The following is a 16,391-nucleotide window of genomic DNA, read 5'->3' on the forward strand; positions in this document are numbered from 1 at the left end:
GAAATGAAAAAGTGCACAAACTAGCTAAAGCAAACACTAAAGGAAAACAAAGTACACATTGATATTAAGCTATCCAAAGCAGAGGGAAAGATTATCATCAGGAAAAACATCGTCACAGTATGGCAACAACAATGGGACCAGGAGACAATGGGGGGACACCTACATTCAATTCAGAGTGAAGTGAACGGTGAAAGATACAGCGGAGGAAGCAGGAGAAAAGAAGTGTCAGTGGCTAGATTTAGAATTGGACACAGCAATCTACGCAGCACAATACATGTGACAGGAAATCGTCCCACCGGTCTCTGTTGACACTGCCAGGCACCAGAAAGTGTACAACATGTCATCACCACTGGTACTAGACACAGTTCAGAAATGCTGGGAGAGATGAAAAGACAAGGGAGGCAAGGAAGAGAAGTAATAAGTAATATTCGAGAGTGGGGAGCCTGTACGCTGGGAAGAAAGTGCTTCACACATATTTTTGCGAGCAACAGGACTGATGGGGAAAGTGTAGTTGTTGGGAACCGAAAGATGCAACAAAAAGGATGCAAGCTGCCGTTTAAGACTGAAGACGAAGAAGAAGAAGAAGAAGAAGAAGAAGAAGAAGAAGAAGAAGAAGGAGGAGGAAAAGGAAGAAAAGGAGGAAGAGGAGGAGGAGGAGGAGGACAACATGGCTAAACGCTGGCACTCTGACAGCGACTCCACCGTCCAATCTGATTGGTCGGCACAAGAGTGACGCGTTCCATACGCGACTCAATGTGCAATGTATTGTATACACGATGCTGTGTGCGCTGTAGGTTGAGAGAATCAAACAGATACATTAATAGTGCATTATTCTCCAGGCAGTAGACATGATGGACTTTTATGAGACCACAGTTCGTGCCGCTCCGACGTTTCAATGAGGGAAACGAGGCAGTCACGGTAAGGCAGGCTGCAGCTCACCATTTGTTACCAATAGTTGTGGTGCCAGTGGACCTAGCTAGCTATGTTAGCTAATTTAGCAAGGCTGTTTGCGTTGTAACACGTGTCCAGAAGAAAACATTGTCAACCTTTGAGAATGCATTGGTCATCTTCGGGTCTCTCAGCTCCTGAATTCGGTTAAAACACGTGTTTAAAATACTAATCTGTGTTCACGTGACAGCGTGCTGTGTTTTTAAAGCTGCAAGCGAAGTTCCCGAGTTTGTTGCTTTGGTGAAAGAAGTGTTCAGGTGTTTCACTCAAGTATTTTACAATAAGGGTTCGTGTCAGTGTTATACAATCATAATATGGCGTACATATCATTTGATTATCGTCACTGATGTGTTAACATGCAAGCAGCTGATAAAAGGGAAGTGACTGTACCCTAAAGTACAGGAATTGAGTTGTTGTACTAAGTTAGAGTTCACCATTGCATGGTTAACTTAAAATGTATGAATTAAGCCAGAATCTGTTGACCAGAAAAACTCTGTAGCTTTATTTAAAAGTGAGATGAAATTGCGTGGGAGCTTCGTCTATATTAACAAATCCATTCTGTATTGCAGCATGTGTTCATGTTTTGAATGACTCGACTGGAGGAGCCGTCAGAAGAGGAAGCAAATGCACGGACAGTCGCTTAAGCTTTGTAAAATTCGTTTACGGTGTGGGTGAGCCTACAAATACATCAGCATCCGCCAAGTCCACACTGGCTCAGCTGACTTGAACTATCAAGGGAATCTAGATCTATTTCTAAAGCGGACATTGGAGACAATGGACCATGGCCGAGACAACATAGAATCCTGTTTCAGCTCTGCTGCACATGAGCTGGCGAACTTAGACCTGCTTTCCCAGCAGTTGAAAAGATACCCGTAACGCTCTCATGTGACCCTCCATCGTTCGATCTAACGAACCTCTCCCAGATGCACCTACAACGGAGCCACCGGGGAAAAGCAAAATACCTCATGAAAAAAAAGGAACTCCTGTCTTCAGTCAAGGGAGTTTCTCATCACTCCAGGCGAGCCAAGAGGCGTATGTCTTGTAAATTACAGCTTTGGATGTGGAGGAAGCGGAGGGAGAAATGTTGTTTGGGGATATTCAGAGCAAAGAGAAAGAGAAAAGCTCGTGGGTTCAGCTCTGGCCCATGCCACAGTGAAAATACACACTCCCAGACCGATAACAGCAAAGTCCCCAGGCACCACACACCAGACGGAGAAAATTCACTCAGAACACCAATTCTTGTGTCACCTCTTGGATGTGATACAGCAGCATTGGACACGCACAGAGGGCAGAACTCCCTGCTGAAGCTTTGTGACTCTGTCAGTCGGTCAGAAACGTTAATTGCTTCCACTTCCTTGCACAATTCGGTGATGGACACCAATGTTTCTGCGGGTGACACACGTCAAATTGCGCCCGCGGCCACGGTGCCGTTTAAAACGGACCCTTTGAAATGTTCTCGCACTGTCAAACTGCCGTTGCGTACGGACAGCGACGCATGTGTGTTAACTGCACATTTTGAAGAACCGAGAACAATGGTTTCAGTTCAGAGGCTCGAGGTTGACGGCCCATCAGGACTATTCACTCCAGGTCAGGACCAGGCTACAAAAGGAGGCACTGATGAAAGGATCATCAGTAAAAAGACTTCTCAAACTGACGTCAGCCTACTGAGAATAGGGATTCATGGTATATATCTCTTTATAATCTTACTCTATTTTTTTTGTTTCCATTTCTGTTCTTCACGGCTTTTTGAGATGCAAATGTTTCCATGTCTTTATAGAATTTCTTGAGGACTTCTACAGAATGTATGGATGTTTCATCCCACTACACAAGAAAGACGTGTTGAGGCATCTGGAGAAGAAGTTCAACACTGATTTCAGCGACAGGTACAATTTGTCAAAACAATCTGAATCCTCTTGTTTTGAATCCTTTTATTCTCTGTTAGCATGATGAACGCCTTTTATCTCTACAGCAGTAATTGCAGCGTGCGTTGTGTATTGTCTTCTAAATGTGGTCCTGGAGACACCGACTGTAACGGGAACTACCGCAGAGGCGGTTTGAGTACTTTGCCAGGTGTTAACGTCGGTCTGTCTGTGGACAGATTTTGTCAACGCGCCAGCGTGGCAACCGTACAAGATGCAGTCACAAAACGTTTGAGATGTGTATTTGCGCGCAAATTGAAGGACTTTGAAGATTAGTGTGGTCCGAGTGGCTCTAAGCAGGGGTGTAGGAAGTGGGGAGTCTGTCTTGATTTCATCCCGGGACCAATTATATTTCATTTTTCTGTCTGTGCAGGAAAAAAATCATCTTCTCAGAAGTTTTAAAATACCGAACTTCCAATGTTGAGAAGACTGTTCCCTCCTTCCAGGTGGTCTACAAGAAACACACACTGACACTGGACGACTTGTCCACACTGGCCAATCAGAACTGGCTCAACGACCAGGTGATCATCCAACACGCCAATACTTCAGTCTCTCTTCTGCTTTGATTGAAACGATATACGTGATGAAGAAAAGCCTGGATGTGATTGCTGAGTGTAACTTTTACTTCATGTGACTTTTGTTTCTGCTTCAGGTCATGAACATGTATGGAGAATTAATTCTGGAATCTGCGCATCACAAGGTAATCTTCGACACAGATGGCGTGTTTTATAGTTTTCTAATTATAGTTGGAACACTAGATAGCTGATGTTTTACATCTGTTAATGAAATGCTATGAAAGGAATTACATTTTCATCACATTTTGGGGAAACATATATGTATATGCTTTCTTAACACATATCTTTTTTTATTGGTTTCCAATTATGTTTTTAACCCATGTTTCGCAGACAAATCATTGAAGGCTTGTAATCTGCTTTTTGTTTCACCTCTTAGGTCCATTTTTTCAACAGCTTCTTCCACAGGCAGCTCATGACTAAAGGATATGATGGTGTGAAGAGATGGACGAAGCAGGTGAGGTCTCAGTTTAAAGTGGTGTAATGATTTCTATATTTTTAAACAATGAAATTATAATAAAATATTGACAATTTTTATGGCATATCATTACTTTTTTATAGCATGTATTGGCATACTATTATTATACTGTGATGAATTATGACACATTACGCGATTACAGTTTCATCATACTGTACAAAAACCTTTTCATGACATGCTATACTATGACTTTTTGCATATTATTATGACGTACCATAGTTTAAAAAAAGAAGTATGCCACCTTCGCTTAGTGGTTTTAACCCTTTATTTGTTTCGCAGGTGGATTTGTTTTCTAAGAGTTTACTTTTGGTGCCCGTCCACCTGGAGGTTCACTGGTGTCTGGTGACGGCTGACATTAACAAAAAGAAGATCTGCCTTTACGACTCTCAAGGAAACGCACTCCAGAAGGTTGCACGGGTAATTTGATGTTTTTTTTCCAAAAGCATTTCAGTGTATTTTCCTGTAGCAAGTAAAAAATCTGCTTTACATAGTTGTTGTTTTTTTAATGCTTTTGTTTTAATAGAACATCCTGAAATACTTGATGACCGAAGCAAAGGAGAAGAAGCGTTCGGATTTTGAAAGCGGTTGGGCGGTGTCATACGATGAGGTATTACTTCCTTTAGGTCTTACAGGCCGCCATAGACTACAACATTTAGTGGCACAAGAACTCAAAACATGGCTGAAGGTGATGTCTCGTCTCCCTCTGTCGTCCTTCACAGTTAATCCCACAGCAGACCAATGAAAACGACTGTGGAGTTTTTGTCTTGGAGGTACCGACTTGTTTATGCATGACTTCAGTTCTGGTGTTTTGATTGTTTTAACTCATCACTTACTAACTGCATATTTTATTTTTTTTATTTTTCACAGTATTCTAGATGCCTTGCTCTGGCAAAACCACTGCAGTTTTCACAGAGGGACATACCAAAGATACGCAAGAGGATTTACAAAGAGCTCTGTGACTGCAAGCTCCATGAATAGACCTACAGTTATGTTGTTCATAATAAAAGGTGAGTAAACCTCAACATTCTTCAAATAAATTGTATTTCAATGAACACACATGCACTCGAGAGGTTGCACGTTCTGTTTCAAAGCCAGAAAATTGGAAAATGTAATTGCCATTTTGGTGATTGTCCGATCCATTTTTTTTTTCTTCCTCGCCTTTCTGGTTTTGGCCGCCATTTTAAAGCGTTTGATGTCATTTTTACTGAACAGCCTATCATTTTCTGCACTTCTTCATAGGTTTTCCCCTCTTTTATTGATTTCTTAATCCAAGCACGCTCTTCTTCTGAGCCGGCATTTGCAGCGTCAGTTTCCTTGATCCATAAATAAGGGCCACCTGTTTAACACCTATTTTGTTCACATAATCAATGACCTCACTAATTGAACTCGCTGCTGCTTTTTTTTTTTGAACACGCCCCTTTCAGTAAATGATCCAGTTTCACAGAGTCAGCAGCATGTTGGGTCTGTTGGTTTTCTCCACCTTTACTAAACCTTCTATAAACCTACGTGCAGTGTAGGAGTGATTTATCTGGCTCGTGATGTGGGACTGCTTTTATTTTGAACACAACTGTCTGTATGCATTGTGATGTGTGCTGCTTGTGATTATTGTAGGAAATCAACTGTCCACACGTGACTCTTCTCACGAGCAGAAGCTCTTCGACGGCCTTCCTGCACCGAGAGCCACGGCCGACCCTCTCGTAGTGTCTTATATCAGCTGCGCTGATCTCGCTGAATCTTTGTTTATCTCTATTTATACGATCAGAAATCCGTCAGGAATGTTGTTTAAAAGAAATAACGCCGTTCCTGTTAGACTTTGACTCGCAGTTTACACATCTGCAGTGCACCATCAGAGCCTTCCAGAATGGACCGCCCCACCAAGTGAATCTCTTCTGTCGGGGTCCTTGTCTGGGTTTCAGTGTGTTGTTTACTTTCTCATATCTGATCACTTTATTTGTACATTTATTTAGCCTCGTGTTGCATTGTTTGACATTTGTTTGCACCATAGTTTACCTGTAAGGAGCAGATTTTAAAAAAAAAAAAGGCTATTTCTATTTTGTTTGGAAAGAAAGTGAAGTTGTCCAACTAGAAATGTTGTCTGAATGATTGATTTGTTTGTTTGTTTGCACAATGGAATAATGTTTAAGTTGTAAATAAAAGGAGACAGTTTGCAAACATTTTGCAAAGTTTATTGTATGTTTTAAACGTACAGATCATGTTCTGTTTGAACCACATGCAGATCATTCATTATTTATATTAGAGTAAATAGATATTAGTAAATACACAACCTCCGAGATATATACCAGTATTTTATTCATATCCAGTAGATTATAACTGTATGGGAGTGTCCCTGAACAGCTAAACAGAAAACATGGCTCAGAAAGCAGTGCTCCAGATAAAAAGTGGAAAATGAATGTAGGAGAAAGACTTAAATATTTTGTTTTTACCATGGCAACTAGATAAAATGTATAAATACAATAATAAAAATGGTGCAATAAATATGGTAAATCATCACGTGATTTTTGTTCAAATCTACTCCCAGCGTGAACCTTTAATGAAGTTCATCTTAATAGACATTAAAAAAACGAGCTGCTCAGCCCAGATAGCGAGCTAATTCGCCATATTTGCTGTTTATAATGCTTCTAATTGGGATGAAGAAAACATCTGTTGAGTATTTTAATGTTACATTGTTTGATTGTGTTGAATTAAAATACCCCAAATAGAGCGGGTCCAACAGACCCACAACACCTGCCAAATAACAAAAAAAAATGAACAGCAAACGAGGGTTAAGGGGCCGGATCGTTGGCCCTCTGGTTCCTGGTGGAGGCGGGTGGAGGACAGCAGCTGGATGCTCTGCACCGCCCGAGAAGACGCACCGATGGAGCTCGCTCACGTCCAGCTAGCAGTTTATTCCTGTAATCACAAGTAATTTTTGGAAAAAAGTCATGTCAAATCTGATTTAGGTTGATACAAGTCATAAAAAGATTACAATGTACACTATGACTCTACAACTTCATGAAATACTGTTTATTTAGCTGAAAAGTCTATTATGTTCCACATATGAAAAGCTGTCAAGTTATACAAAACTAGTTTTATTCTACACACTACTATATTTTTTAAATTAGTATGACATACTCTGACTTGAAATGACGTGGTTAGGGTTAGGGTTAGGGTTAGGGTTAGGGTTTCATGACATACCTCGGTCTTCCCTCGTCGTGGCAGGTAAAGCTGACCAACGGGGCTCTGCTGAAACTCATTGGGGGAATCCCTTGTGAGGCAGAAAGTGTTACAGAAACATTGATGAAAGGGAAGAAACCTTATAATCTGGGAGCTGGAGACTCTTCAGACATGCACGCTAAAGAGTTGATGAAAACAAACTGAAAACCACTTGAAGAGATGAGCGGCAACGAGATCCGTCTTCTCGACTTGAGCGGTGGCGACAGACCGGAGAGGCCAAACTGGCCGGTAGTGAGTCCATATCTCATAAACAGTCTGCTGTGGTCCACACGAAACTCTGGACACGCAAACAAAAAGGCTACACACTCACAGGAAGTGGAATTAATGCTCTCCAAAGAAAACAGGAGTGCATTAATTAGTTGGGAGTTCATCAATTCCAGATAGTTGCATGATTTCCTGTCCCAAAACCCCTGAAAACCCTCCCAAACCTCCCAAAAATCAACCTTCAGGTCTAAAACAATGGTATGCACACACCAGCAACACTGATGTGGAATTAAAGGACCATTTCTATAATCAGCCATCTTAGTTCTCAAGGGAGACTTGAATGCAAAAGATTGGAACAAACAGGAGTGGTTATAAAGGTGTAGCAGGAAAGCAAGGAGTTGGTAGCGTGATCAAAAACAAATGTCAACTCCAGCGAAAGCAATGTAACAAGTCCGGAGGAGACACCAGAGTTCAAGTTCAAACTATTCCAGCACATAGAAACAACTGAAGATCACCAGATCACCTTCCAAAACAGTATCCAAACCCTGCAGGAAGAGGAGCTTAAAATCGTTGTAAAAAAACACTATAAAAGCATTTAAAGCACATGGAAGGAGACGTATCGCAGTGGGAAGGAATAAAATGGAAAAAAGGCCGAAGTAATGAAGTATAGTTTATCTGTTAGCACCAGATGAATGGAAAGAAGCCGTGTGTGTGTGTGTGTGTGTGTGTGTGTGTGTGTGTGTGTTGTTTGCAAAGACAGTTAAATTGGCACTTTGGAGTCTGTGTCCAACTTATTTGTTTTTTGTTTGTTCGCACAAAGGTTTATTGTATGTCTTCATCGTACAGATCAGGTTCTGTATGCACCGCATCATTTATATTAGGGTACATAGATATTTGTAAACACACAACTAGCTAGCAACAGACAGGGATTGTCTTCATATCCAGTAGATTATATCTGCATGTGAGTGTGACCCAGTTAAAAACATACACCGATAAGAAAGCAGTAAAAAGTGGAGAATTAAGGCACGAGACAAAGTCGCTAACGTGTGGTTTTCACTATGAGAACCTTAAAAAATATGAATATATGTACTGTATGGAGCGATTCATATTCATTAGCAAACAAGTCTGTTCACAACATACACATGTCTATAACTGTCCTCGTCACGACACTAGATACAATAAAAACAGTTTCATACAACATGTATATTTACTGCAACTGTTCCTCTTCTCTTCTTATGAACTCTTTCTTCTTTTTTTTATAGAACTGGGATCAGAAAAAAATGACTTTCATGGGTTTAACTGAAGCTGAATTCACCAAATGGATGATGTGGATGTGTCCTTCAGTGTGAAGCCTCACAGACCGGCTGATGCTCTGTGTGCAGGGTCCTGATCACACGTGACATGTTCAGTGGGTTTAAAGTGTGTTCATCAGTGTGACTCCCTCGCTCGACCAAGTTCAGTCCGACTTGACACGAACAGAGAGTCCGCGGGTTTAATCGTAGATCGCCCACTCGACTTCGGGATCGTCGTCAAGGCGTAACATGAGGTAGGACACCAGCTGGAAGAAGTTCTGCCACAGGCCCAAGAAAAGGTACAGGTAGAAGTCACTGATGTCCATTTGGCAGTGTGTCCCCGAGTAATTAATATCACACACGCACTCAAATCTGTTCACGTAGTTGATGCAGAAGCCTCCGTTCATACACGGGTCCGAGGCACATTCGTCCACATCCTTCTCACACCTGCAAGGAAACGTAGGACAGCAGGGGTTATATGCGGAACAAAAACAAGAACAAACAACTCTCGAAATGAAGTATATGTATACATCTGGCTCCAGGTCGATGCTGACTGGGTCTGTCTGCAGTTTGGGGCTGGACAGGCAGCATACAGGTAGTTTTTAGAGTTTATTTGTGCTGAAAACAGCTTCCTGCTACATCTAAATACAACACTGATAAGAGCAGAGAGGGTGAAGTTAACTTTATGTCTGTCAAGGCCGAATAATACAAACAACTCTTTGGTGAACTGAGGGGAACAAACGTAGGTAATCCTTTTCTGTAGGTTTGTCAAGTTAATATATTAATGTCAACATATCAAAACATTGTTCAGAACAGGCCCATCTGGGATTTGACAAGCTTTTACAAATTCATTTCATGCTAGTTATGTTTGAATATGATGTATTCAAAACCTATAAAACTATTCCAGTTCATTGTTTCAACATCAAGTCTGTGTGGCATTAGATTCTGACCCCAAGGGTTGAGAAACCTTGAGGTCAGCAGAGAGGATTGAATACAATGACGCATGTCCTACCACTGTCCCGAGAATCCAGACAGGCAGTAACAGCTGTCATCGGCTTCTGAGCAGTTTCCTCCATTAAAGCAGCTGTAGTTCCATCTTGTACCCGCGCACGTAGACACAGGCAACTGAGGAAGTCTAAAAGTCAAATAAAAGGCCGCATCATGACATGTCAACAGCCTCCAGCTTGACACTGGTGGATTCAATGTTTACTGGGTTCAGGGAAACAACGAAAGTGGATTCATTTTTAATATTTCATGTCAAAGCACTTACGGATTGGTCTCAATGTACCATGGGATTTCAGGAAGTTTCTTCCTGGAAGAGAGTTTGTAAATCAGTACAACCCTGCAATTTGAGCTCATCCTCCACTTACAGGTGGATGCTACCGTACGTTTTATGTCATATGAGGTATTGGCAGATGTGGAAGAACTCACTCGCAGTATTCCCCCGTCAGATTCTGAGGGCAGAGACAGGTGTAGCCGTTGAAACCTTTGAGGCACGAGGCGCCTTGGCTGCAGTTGCTGTTTTCACACATATCAGCCTCCACCTCACACTGTAATCCACCGTACCCCGGCTCGCACGCACACTCGAATGCCTCGTGCAGGTTGATGCAGCTGCCGTAGATGCACGGGCTGGAGAAGCAGGCGTCTGTTAGGTCTTGACAAAGTGTCCCCGTCCACTCGGGCGGACATGTGCAGCGGTGCAGGTCAAACAAGTCCTCACACACACCCTGGTTATTACAAGGGTTGTGTGCACACACGCTGGTTCCCCGGCAGCCGTGTCGTGGGCCGACATTGGCCGGCGTCATCACAAACTGCTCCTCCTGAGGTCTGGGGAGCCTCAACTCTGTGTTCAAGTAGAACGGGAGAGGAAGGCCTCCAATCTCCACTGGGCCCAGACAGCCACTTAGGTTCAACCCGGTGTCCACGCTCAGCCCTCCCAGGAAAATGTCTGCTCCCTCCCGAAGAAAATCCAAGTTCCCCGCAGCTGTTTTGGACATGTTTAGCTCTTCCTTGCCTCCGTCCACCGCCAAGATCCACCTGGAAGTCTGGAGTGTCTGGTTCTCCATGCTGAGCGCCACGGTGTGCCACTCGCCATCACTGAGTGGACCTTTGCTTTGAACTGTCGCCTTGCAGAAATCCTCGCCGGCTCCGGACTGAAGCTCCATGACCACGTGAGCATCCTGGAGGGAGACGGTGAGCTCGTGGGAGTCCCTCTGTGCATGCACTAAGGTGCCACTGGACTGCCTCGTGCGAAAGCTGAGAGAGACGCTGCCGAGGCCGCTCTTAATCTTCCCGTTGCTGCGGTAGTGCAAAATGCTGCTTTCAACACGAAATGTCACATTAGACAAACCTGAAGGAGAGAAATGCAAGAGACTCAATCAGCTGAAATTAAATCGTGCTATTAACTGTAGTTTTACCATTTGTTTTGTTTTTTAATCTACTCTAGTGCCGGTACATAGTCCCCATAAACATCCCAGCTCTGACAACTTGAAAGATTCACTTCACTCTGGCTGTAAAGGCCCTCTCAGGTTGGACATTTGAAGCCTTGAGCATCTGTAGCCACTCCCATCGATGATGTCACAGTGTCCTAAATAACACCTGGACATCACTGCAGGACAACAGGTAATTCAAGAGGAAGTCAGTGAAGACAAGATTTTTAGGGAGTGTTAATTTAGTTTTTCTCAATAAAATCTAATACTCATCATGATAGCAGACAATACAAGTTGGAGTTTTGCAAAACTGATATTTGTTAATATTGATCAAGAATTTAACACTCAAAAAGTGAAATATTAGGCAATAACTTGACAACTGTCTCACGCTTTGATGCATTGCTCATTCTTGTTCATGGTAATATTGTCTTTTTCAAACTGAGCTCACTTCAAACTGGTGCAAAAATATACAGACAAAAACACACATAAACGTGAAATTAACCAAACTTTTCCAACTTAGACAAAACATTTCATGTTCATGTCGGCGAGTCAAAGTGTAACGTTGATTTAATAAATGTGTTTTCAGTGTCTTCAAACTGTGGCAGTTAAAAACTAGTATTTTGTTTGTTTGTTTGCTCTAATTTCCTGTAATTTAAAAAAAAAAAATTCACGATTATGGCAAACAGATTAACACACGCAATAGAAAAAAAAATGAAATTACCTGTTTGCTGATCCCTGTCGCCATATTGTGCATATTCTTTAATAGAATATATTTTAAAAAAAACAACTAGTATCTTGTCTGTTTTGTCTGTTAAAGTGCACCAAAGACAACGCAAACTACCGTCACGCTGCTTATTGTGTCCTTAGCTGCGATTGCGAACCCACAAAAAGACTTCCAAAATGTATCACACAAAAGAGAAGAGGAGGAGAAGTGAAAGGGGGGCGACTGAACGCTGAAAAAGGGAGAAACCTTAATATATGTTCAATATATGTGAAAATACATAGGACTTGCTATTATGAACATCCACAGACTTGTGGTCTTAATCTGACCAGGGATTACAACGTCTTACAGGAATCCTGTGGAGGATCCCTGCCTCGAAGCTGTTCTCTTCTGTAATCATTCCCACTGTAATTAATCAGAGCTGCACCAGTGAGACCGGAGAGTCCCTCCAGTGGATACAAACCAAGATCAGGAAGGGGCTAGCATTACGAAAGGCTTCCACGTGTATTATGGATCCTCTATCTATTTGCGTGTCAGGGTGGCTGTACACATCATATTATCCAAAGCGTTATCCTCAGCCACTCTTAGCCGGACTTGAGACCTTTTTTTTTTATCCCATGTATTTTTAGGACAATGTTCTTTCTAAAACAGGAATAGCGCAACAACAGCTCCTCGTCTCAGGACACTCACACTCAAAGCCCCGGGAGCGGTGTTGACAAACAGCCGTGGCGGGGCAGGGAGACAGCTCGCACCACTTCACCTCCTCGCAGCGCTGCCCTGCAGTGTTGGGGGGGCAGTTGCAGATGAAATCGTCCCACATGGAGTAACACACGCCTCCGTTGAGACAGGGGTTGACCTTGTGGAGAGAACACAGCCCAAATAAACCAAGACTCTTCTCAGCGTCCTCGTTCTGAGTGCGGATAAGGCATGAAAATGTGCACCGTGCTTATTAAAGACCATGAAATGACTCACAGCGCAGGCATCGTCACTGCCGCATCCTTGCGCGACGTTGACGAGTCGCTCCAGGCCGTAAGACTCCACGGGAGTTGCGATGGGATAGAACTGGAGTCGCCTGCTGCTAATCCTCAGGTCCTGCACACAACCCTTGAAGTAGCCACCAAACGAAGCAGAGGCCCTGGAGTCCGGGAGCCCGCCAACGAACACCAGATCCCCAGGATGGGTCCGGACGGGGCGAATGGCCACCGAGCCCCAGCTCTGGGCTGACTGGAACAACACGGCGACCATTTCTTCCAGCTTCACGGTCACCAGATGGAAATGGCCGTCACTGACCGGAACCCGACCGGCGAGGATCTCCAAGTTGTTGACCTGAACTTTGACCCTTCCCTCTTCCAGCCACAGCCGGAGGTACTGGCTGGTGCTGTTGGCCAGTACGAGGAGCAGGCCACTGGATTGTCTGGTGCGAATGAACATGGATATAGTCACAGTATCATTTGGGTCATCGTCCAATGAGAAGACAGCAAAACTATCCAGGTCTGTTTTCCCAAACCTTGCTGTTATGTACTCTGCATGGGCACAGGGAAGAAAGAGGAAAAGACATGAAAGTAGAACTTCAACAACACCTGATGAAAAGTAGCCTACGTCTTAAAAACATAGTATGACATTTTGGGAAATATGCTTCTTCAATTTCTTAGCAAGAGTCAAATAAGAGGATTGATACCACTCTCATGCCTGTTCATCAATAGGAAGCTACTGCTTCCAACTGCTGAGAGAAGAGTCCAGCACACGATCCCCATAAAACAGCAAATTGTTGGTTTTACACTATGTTTTGTTTTGTACACTTTTAAATTAGAAACAATGTGTTCATAGAAATATTTACCATTGGTTGTAGCATCCTGTTCAATGTACAGACATGAGAGTTGTATTGATCTTCTACCTCACTGCCAGATCTGCCAGTTATCTGCTAATAACTGTACATACCTGCAGTTATTAATGTTATGGACCATAACCATTCATCAACTTAATGAGAGCTCTATTTCCAGCTTTGCTTTGACAATGAATAATGCTCTCTTGTCCATTGAAAAGAAGAATCTTTGGAGAAAACCAAGCTACAAAAATCCTTCTCCATCGCGTGATCCACAAGACTCTCTAATTTGTCGAAGGCAGACATGCCATGTGAGCTCCCGAATCCCACGTTTTTGTAATCCTCCGTCCAGGTGTTGCTGGGTGCCTTCTTGACTGTTTGGCCGAACGCGGTGCTATTTCTACTGACTCTGTAAGCTCCTTTAAAGTCTTCTAACTAATGTTATTATCCTGCTGCGTAGCTGTCCAGCGAGTCGTAGAGGTATTCTCCACTAACGTGACTGAAGTTGAACTTCACTTGACCCATACCTGTTTTTACAGCACGTCTTGCAGTAATTATGTCGGGAGATTTACTTTCATTTGAATACCGCAATTAATGAAAACACACTCCACACGCATTTCAAAGACAGCGAAACATTTCAAGACGCATCTGTTTACACGGTTAAGAATTCGGTTTGATGTAAATCATCATCTTTGAAGACTCTTTCCTGTCATGGCTCCACTATTTCATTTTCAAGTTTGAGAGGTAACTTAAGTTAATTTGGGTTTCCTAATAAAATAGCAGCAAAACATTGGAGAACTGTAACCTCCTGGTTGCATTTATCTCGTTAAATTGTATTGAAAATGACTTGCAGCGATGATAGTGTGAGTGAACACCTTACCCTCTGCACAGTTGTTTCCCTCATATGGCCTGTAGCACTCACACACGTAGTTCCTCCATCCCCGGCTGATACAGCGCCCTCGGTTCTGACACGGGCTGTCATCGCACTTGTCTTCGTCGCTGCATCCCACCGTGACGTTTTCCTGGACGTTTGAATCATCCGGCGGTGTAGCAGGCAACACCAGACGTGAGTCCACAAACACATCTCTGAAGCAGCCCAGAAAAGAAGTCGGGTAGCCTGCTTCATCTGCTTCATCTGCTGCTCTGCCCGAAGCCCAGTTCCCACCGATCGCTCCGATGAAGAGGCTTTGACGGACTGTTCCTGGCTCGGGGAGAGCGGAGGCTTGCTCAAGCAGCTGGACTTCAGCGCTGGAGTCTCCGGTGCAGCTTCCTTCGGTACAGAGCAGCCGGATGAGGCTGACCACGCCACCCAGAGATGCTTCAACCGTGTGCCACTTGCCGTTGGACAAGTACTCCGGCAGCTCTTGAACCAGCGTGCTGGAGCCTTGACCTCTCAGGCTGCGAAGAGAAAGACGCCCGTCCATCAGCTCAATGCTGAGGAGCAGCTCGTTCACTCGGCGCTGCAACAGGGTGCCGACTGGTCGCGCGGTCCTGAAGCTGAACGTCACATTCAGAGGAACCTCCGGGTCTAGAAGCTGAGTCTCTATGTACATGAAGCCTCGGGACTCAAGCGAGAAGATAGTGGGGGTCTGGCATTGAGGTCCTGTGAAGCCAGCAAGGCAGACACACGTGTGCTGACCATTGACAAGTAAAGAGGGGCATATTCCACCATTCTCACATTGGTTGTCATCGCACTCTGGAAGTGCAGTTGTGCAGTTCTCTCCTCCATATAGGCGTCCATTTTGGCGACGTTGGGAGCAAAGGCATTGGAAACCTCCATCGTGGCTCTCACATAGACCACCATTTTGGCATGGCTGCTGTTCACATCCGTTGATGTCCTCATCAGAGAAAGTGCCTGGAGAGGCAAAAACATAAGAACTCAAAAACAATCCGTCAACGAAAAGTAATTGTCATGCGATTTTTTACTACGCATGTCGGTAAAGTTCAGCACAAAATCACAAACATGTCAAAGAAAACTAAACGTTTAATACGATAAACCAAAACAACATCAAAATACATGAAATGATAACTACTTCATGTAACGTCTGTATACAATCTTGTAAAATGTTGTGCATTACGCTACACACTTAATGGACGCCTCAGCCAAAACAGTGTATCCAAACATTACCTGCATAGAGCAACCATAATATCCACACTTGCACACTGAATCTCAACATTGTTCTCAACAAGTCCTCCAAATGAATAGATGTTTGGCAATATCTTAATTTCAGTCAAAGACCGGAGCGGAGCTCTCGTGTTGCAGCTCCATCTTCAGCTCTGCTCCTCCGCCATGCATGTGCTCGCTGAAATGCTTGGAGCGGTGCAAGCCAGATAGGACGGATTAGGCTAATGCACTTACCGTGTCTTATACATTAAATGTGTTGGCAATGCGTGTGGTTCATCCAGGGAGGCTAATTCGAGCAACAAAAATCCTCTCCGGACAGAAGTCTGGTGAAAACAGAGAGTGAGAGATGCTTAACTTTACCTGAGCAGAGGCTAAACCTGTAATTCAGTTTCTCTGTATTACAAATTCTGCCTTCTGTCGAAGGAACTACGCCCACAACGTCTCGAAAACACAACATAAACTTATAATACACGTGTGCACACGGATGCACGTGTACAGAGCGTGCCCTCAGATATTTGGCGGCAGCAGGTGGTTGGACCGAAGCCCAGTCCTTCAAAGAATTAAACTGGTGGATCTAATCCGGAAAGAATCTCATCACTAATCATTAATTTGAAAAGACCTAAGAACATTCTACCGGCTCATGGATA

The 16,391-nt window shown here is 43.5% G+C and overlaps 2 protein-coding genes across 2 annotated transcripts; one reads left to right on the plus strand and one right to left on the minus strand.

Moving 5' to 3' along the window:
* Nucleotides 1-775: 775 nt before the first annotated feature.
* LOC137782043 (sentrin-specific protease 5-like) lies at nt 776-6,073 on the plus strand. The gene is made up of 11 exons (XM_068571124.1): nt 776-918; nt 1,518-2,631; nt 2,726-2,831; nt 3,241-3,388; nt 3,520-3,567; nt 3,819-3,896; nt 4,197-4,334; nt 4,441-4,524; nt 4,637-4,687; nt 4,785-4,924; nt 5,529-6,073. The coding sequence occupies exons 2-10, from the start codon at nt 1,872-1,874 to the stop codon at nt 4,893-4,895; spliced, it is 1,524 nt and encodes a 507-aa protein (XP_068427225.1). The 5' UTR covers nt 776-918; nt 1,518-1,871; the 3' UTR covers nt 4,896-4,924; nt 5,529-6,073.
* A 2,211-nt stretch (nt 6,074-8,284) lies between these two features.
* Nucleotides 8,285-15,915, minus strand: LOC137802405 (protein crumbs homolog 1-like). The gene is made up of 9 exons (XM_068600234.1): nt 15,859-15,915; nt 15,315-15,474; nt 14,500-15,222; nt 12,770-13,320; nt 12,488-12,653; nt 10,079-10,997; nt 9,918-9,959; nt 9,660-9,782; nt 8,285-9,094 (listed from the first exon to the last, which is right to left on the minus strand). The coding sequence occupies exons 1-9, from the start codon at nt 15,913-15,915 to the stop codon at nt 8,848-8,850; spliced, it is 2,988 nt and encodes a 995-aa protein (XP_068456335.1). The 3' UTR covers nt 8,285-8,847.
* Between the last annotated feature and the right edge of the window lie 476 nt (nt 15,916-16,391).

The sequence above is a fragment of the Clinocottus analis genome, unplaced genomic scaffold (genome assembly GCF_023055335.1).
Source record: "Clinocottus analis isolate CAN_PGR_092001 unplaced genomic scaffold, fCliAna1.0.p SCAF_11, whole genome shotgun sequence".
Taxonomy (NCBI): domain Eukaryota; kingdom Metazoa; phylum Chordata; class Actinopteri; order Perciformes; family Cottidae; genus Clinocottus; species Clinocottus analis.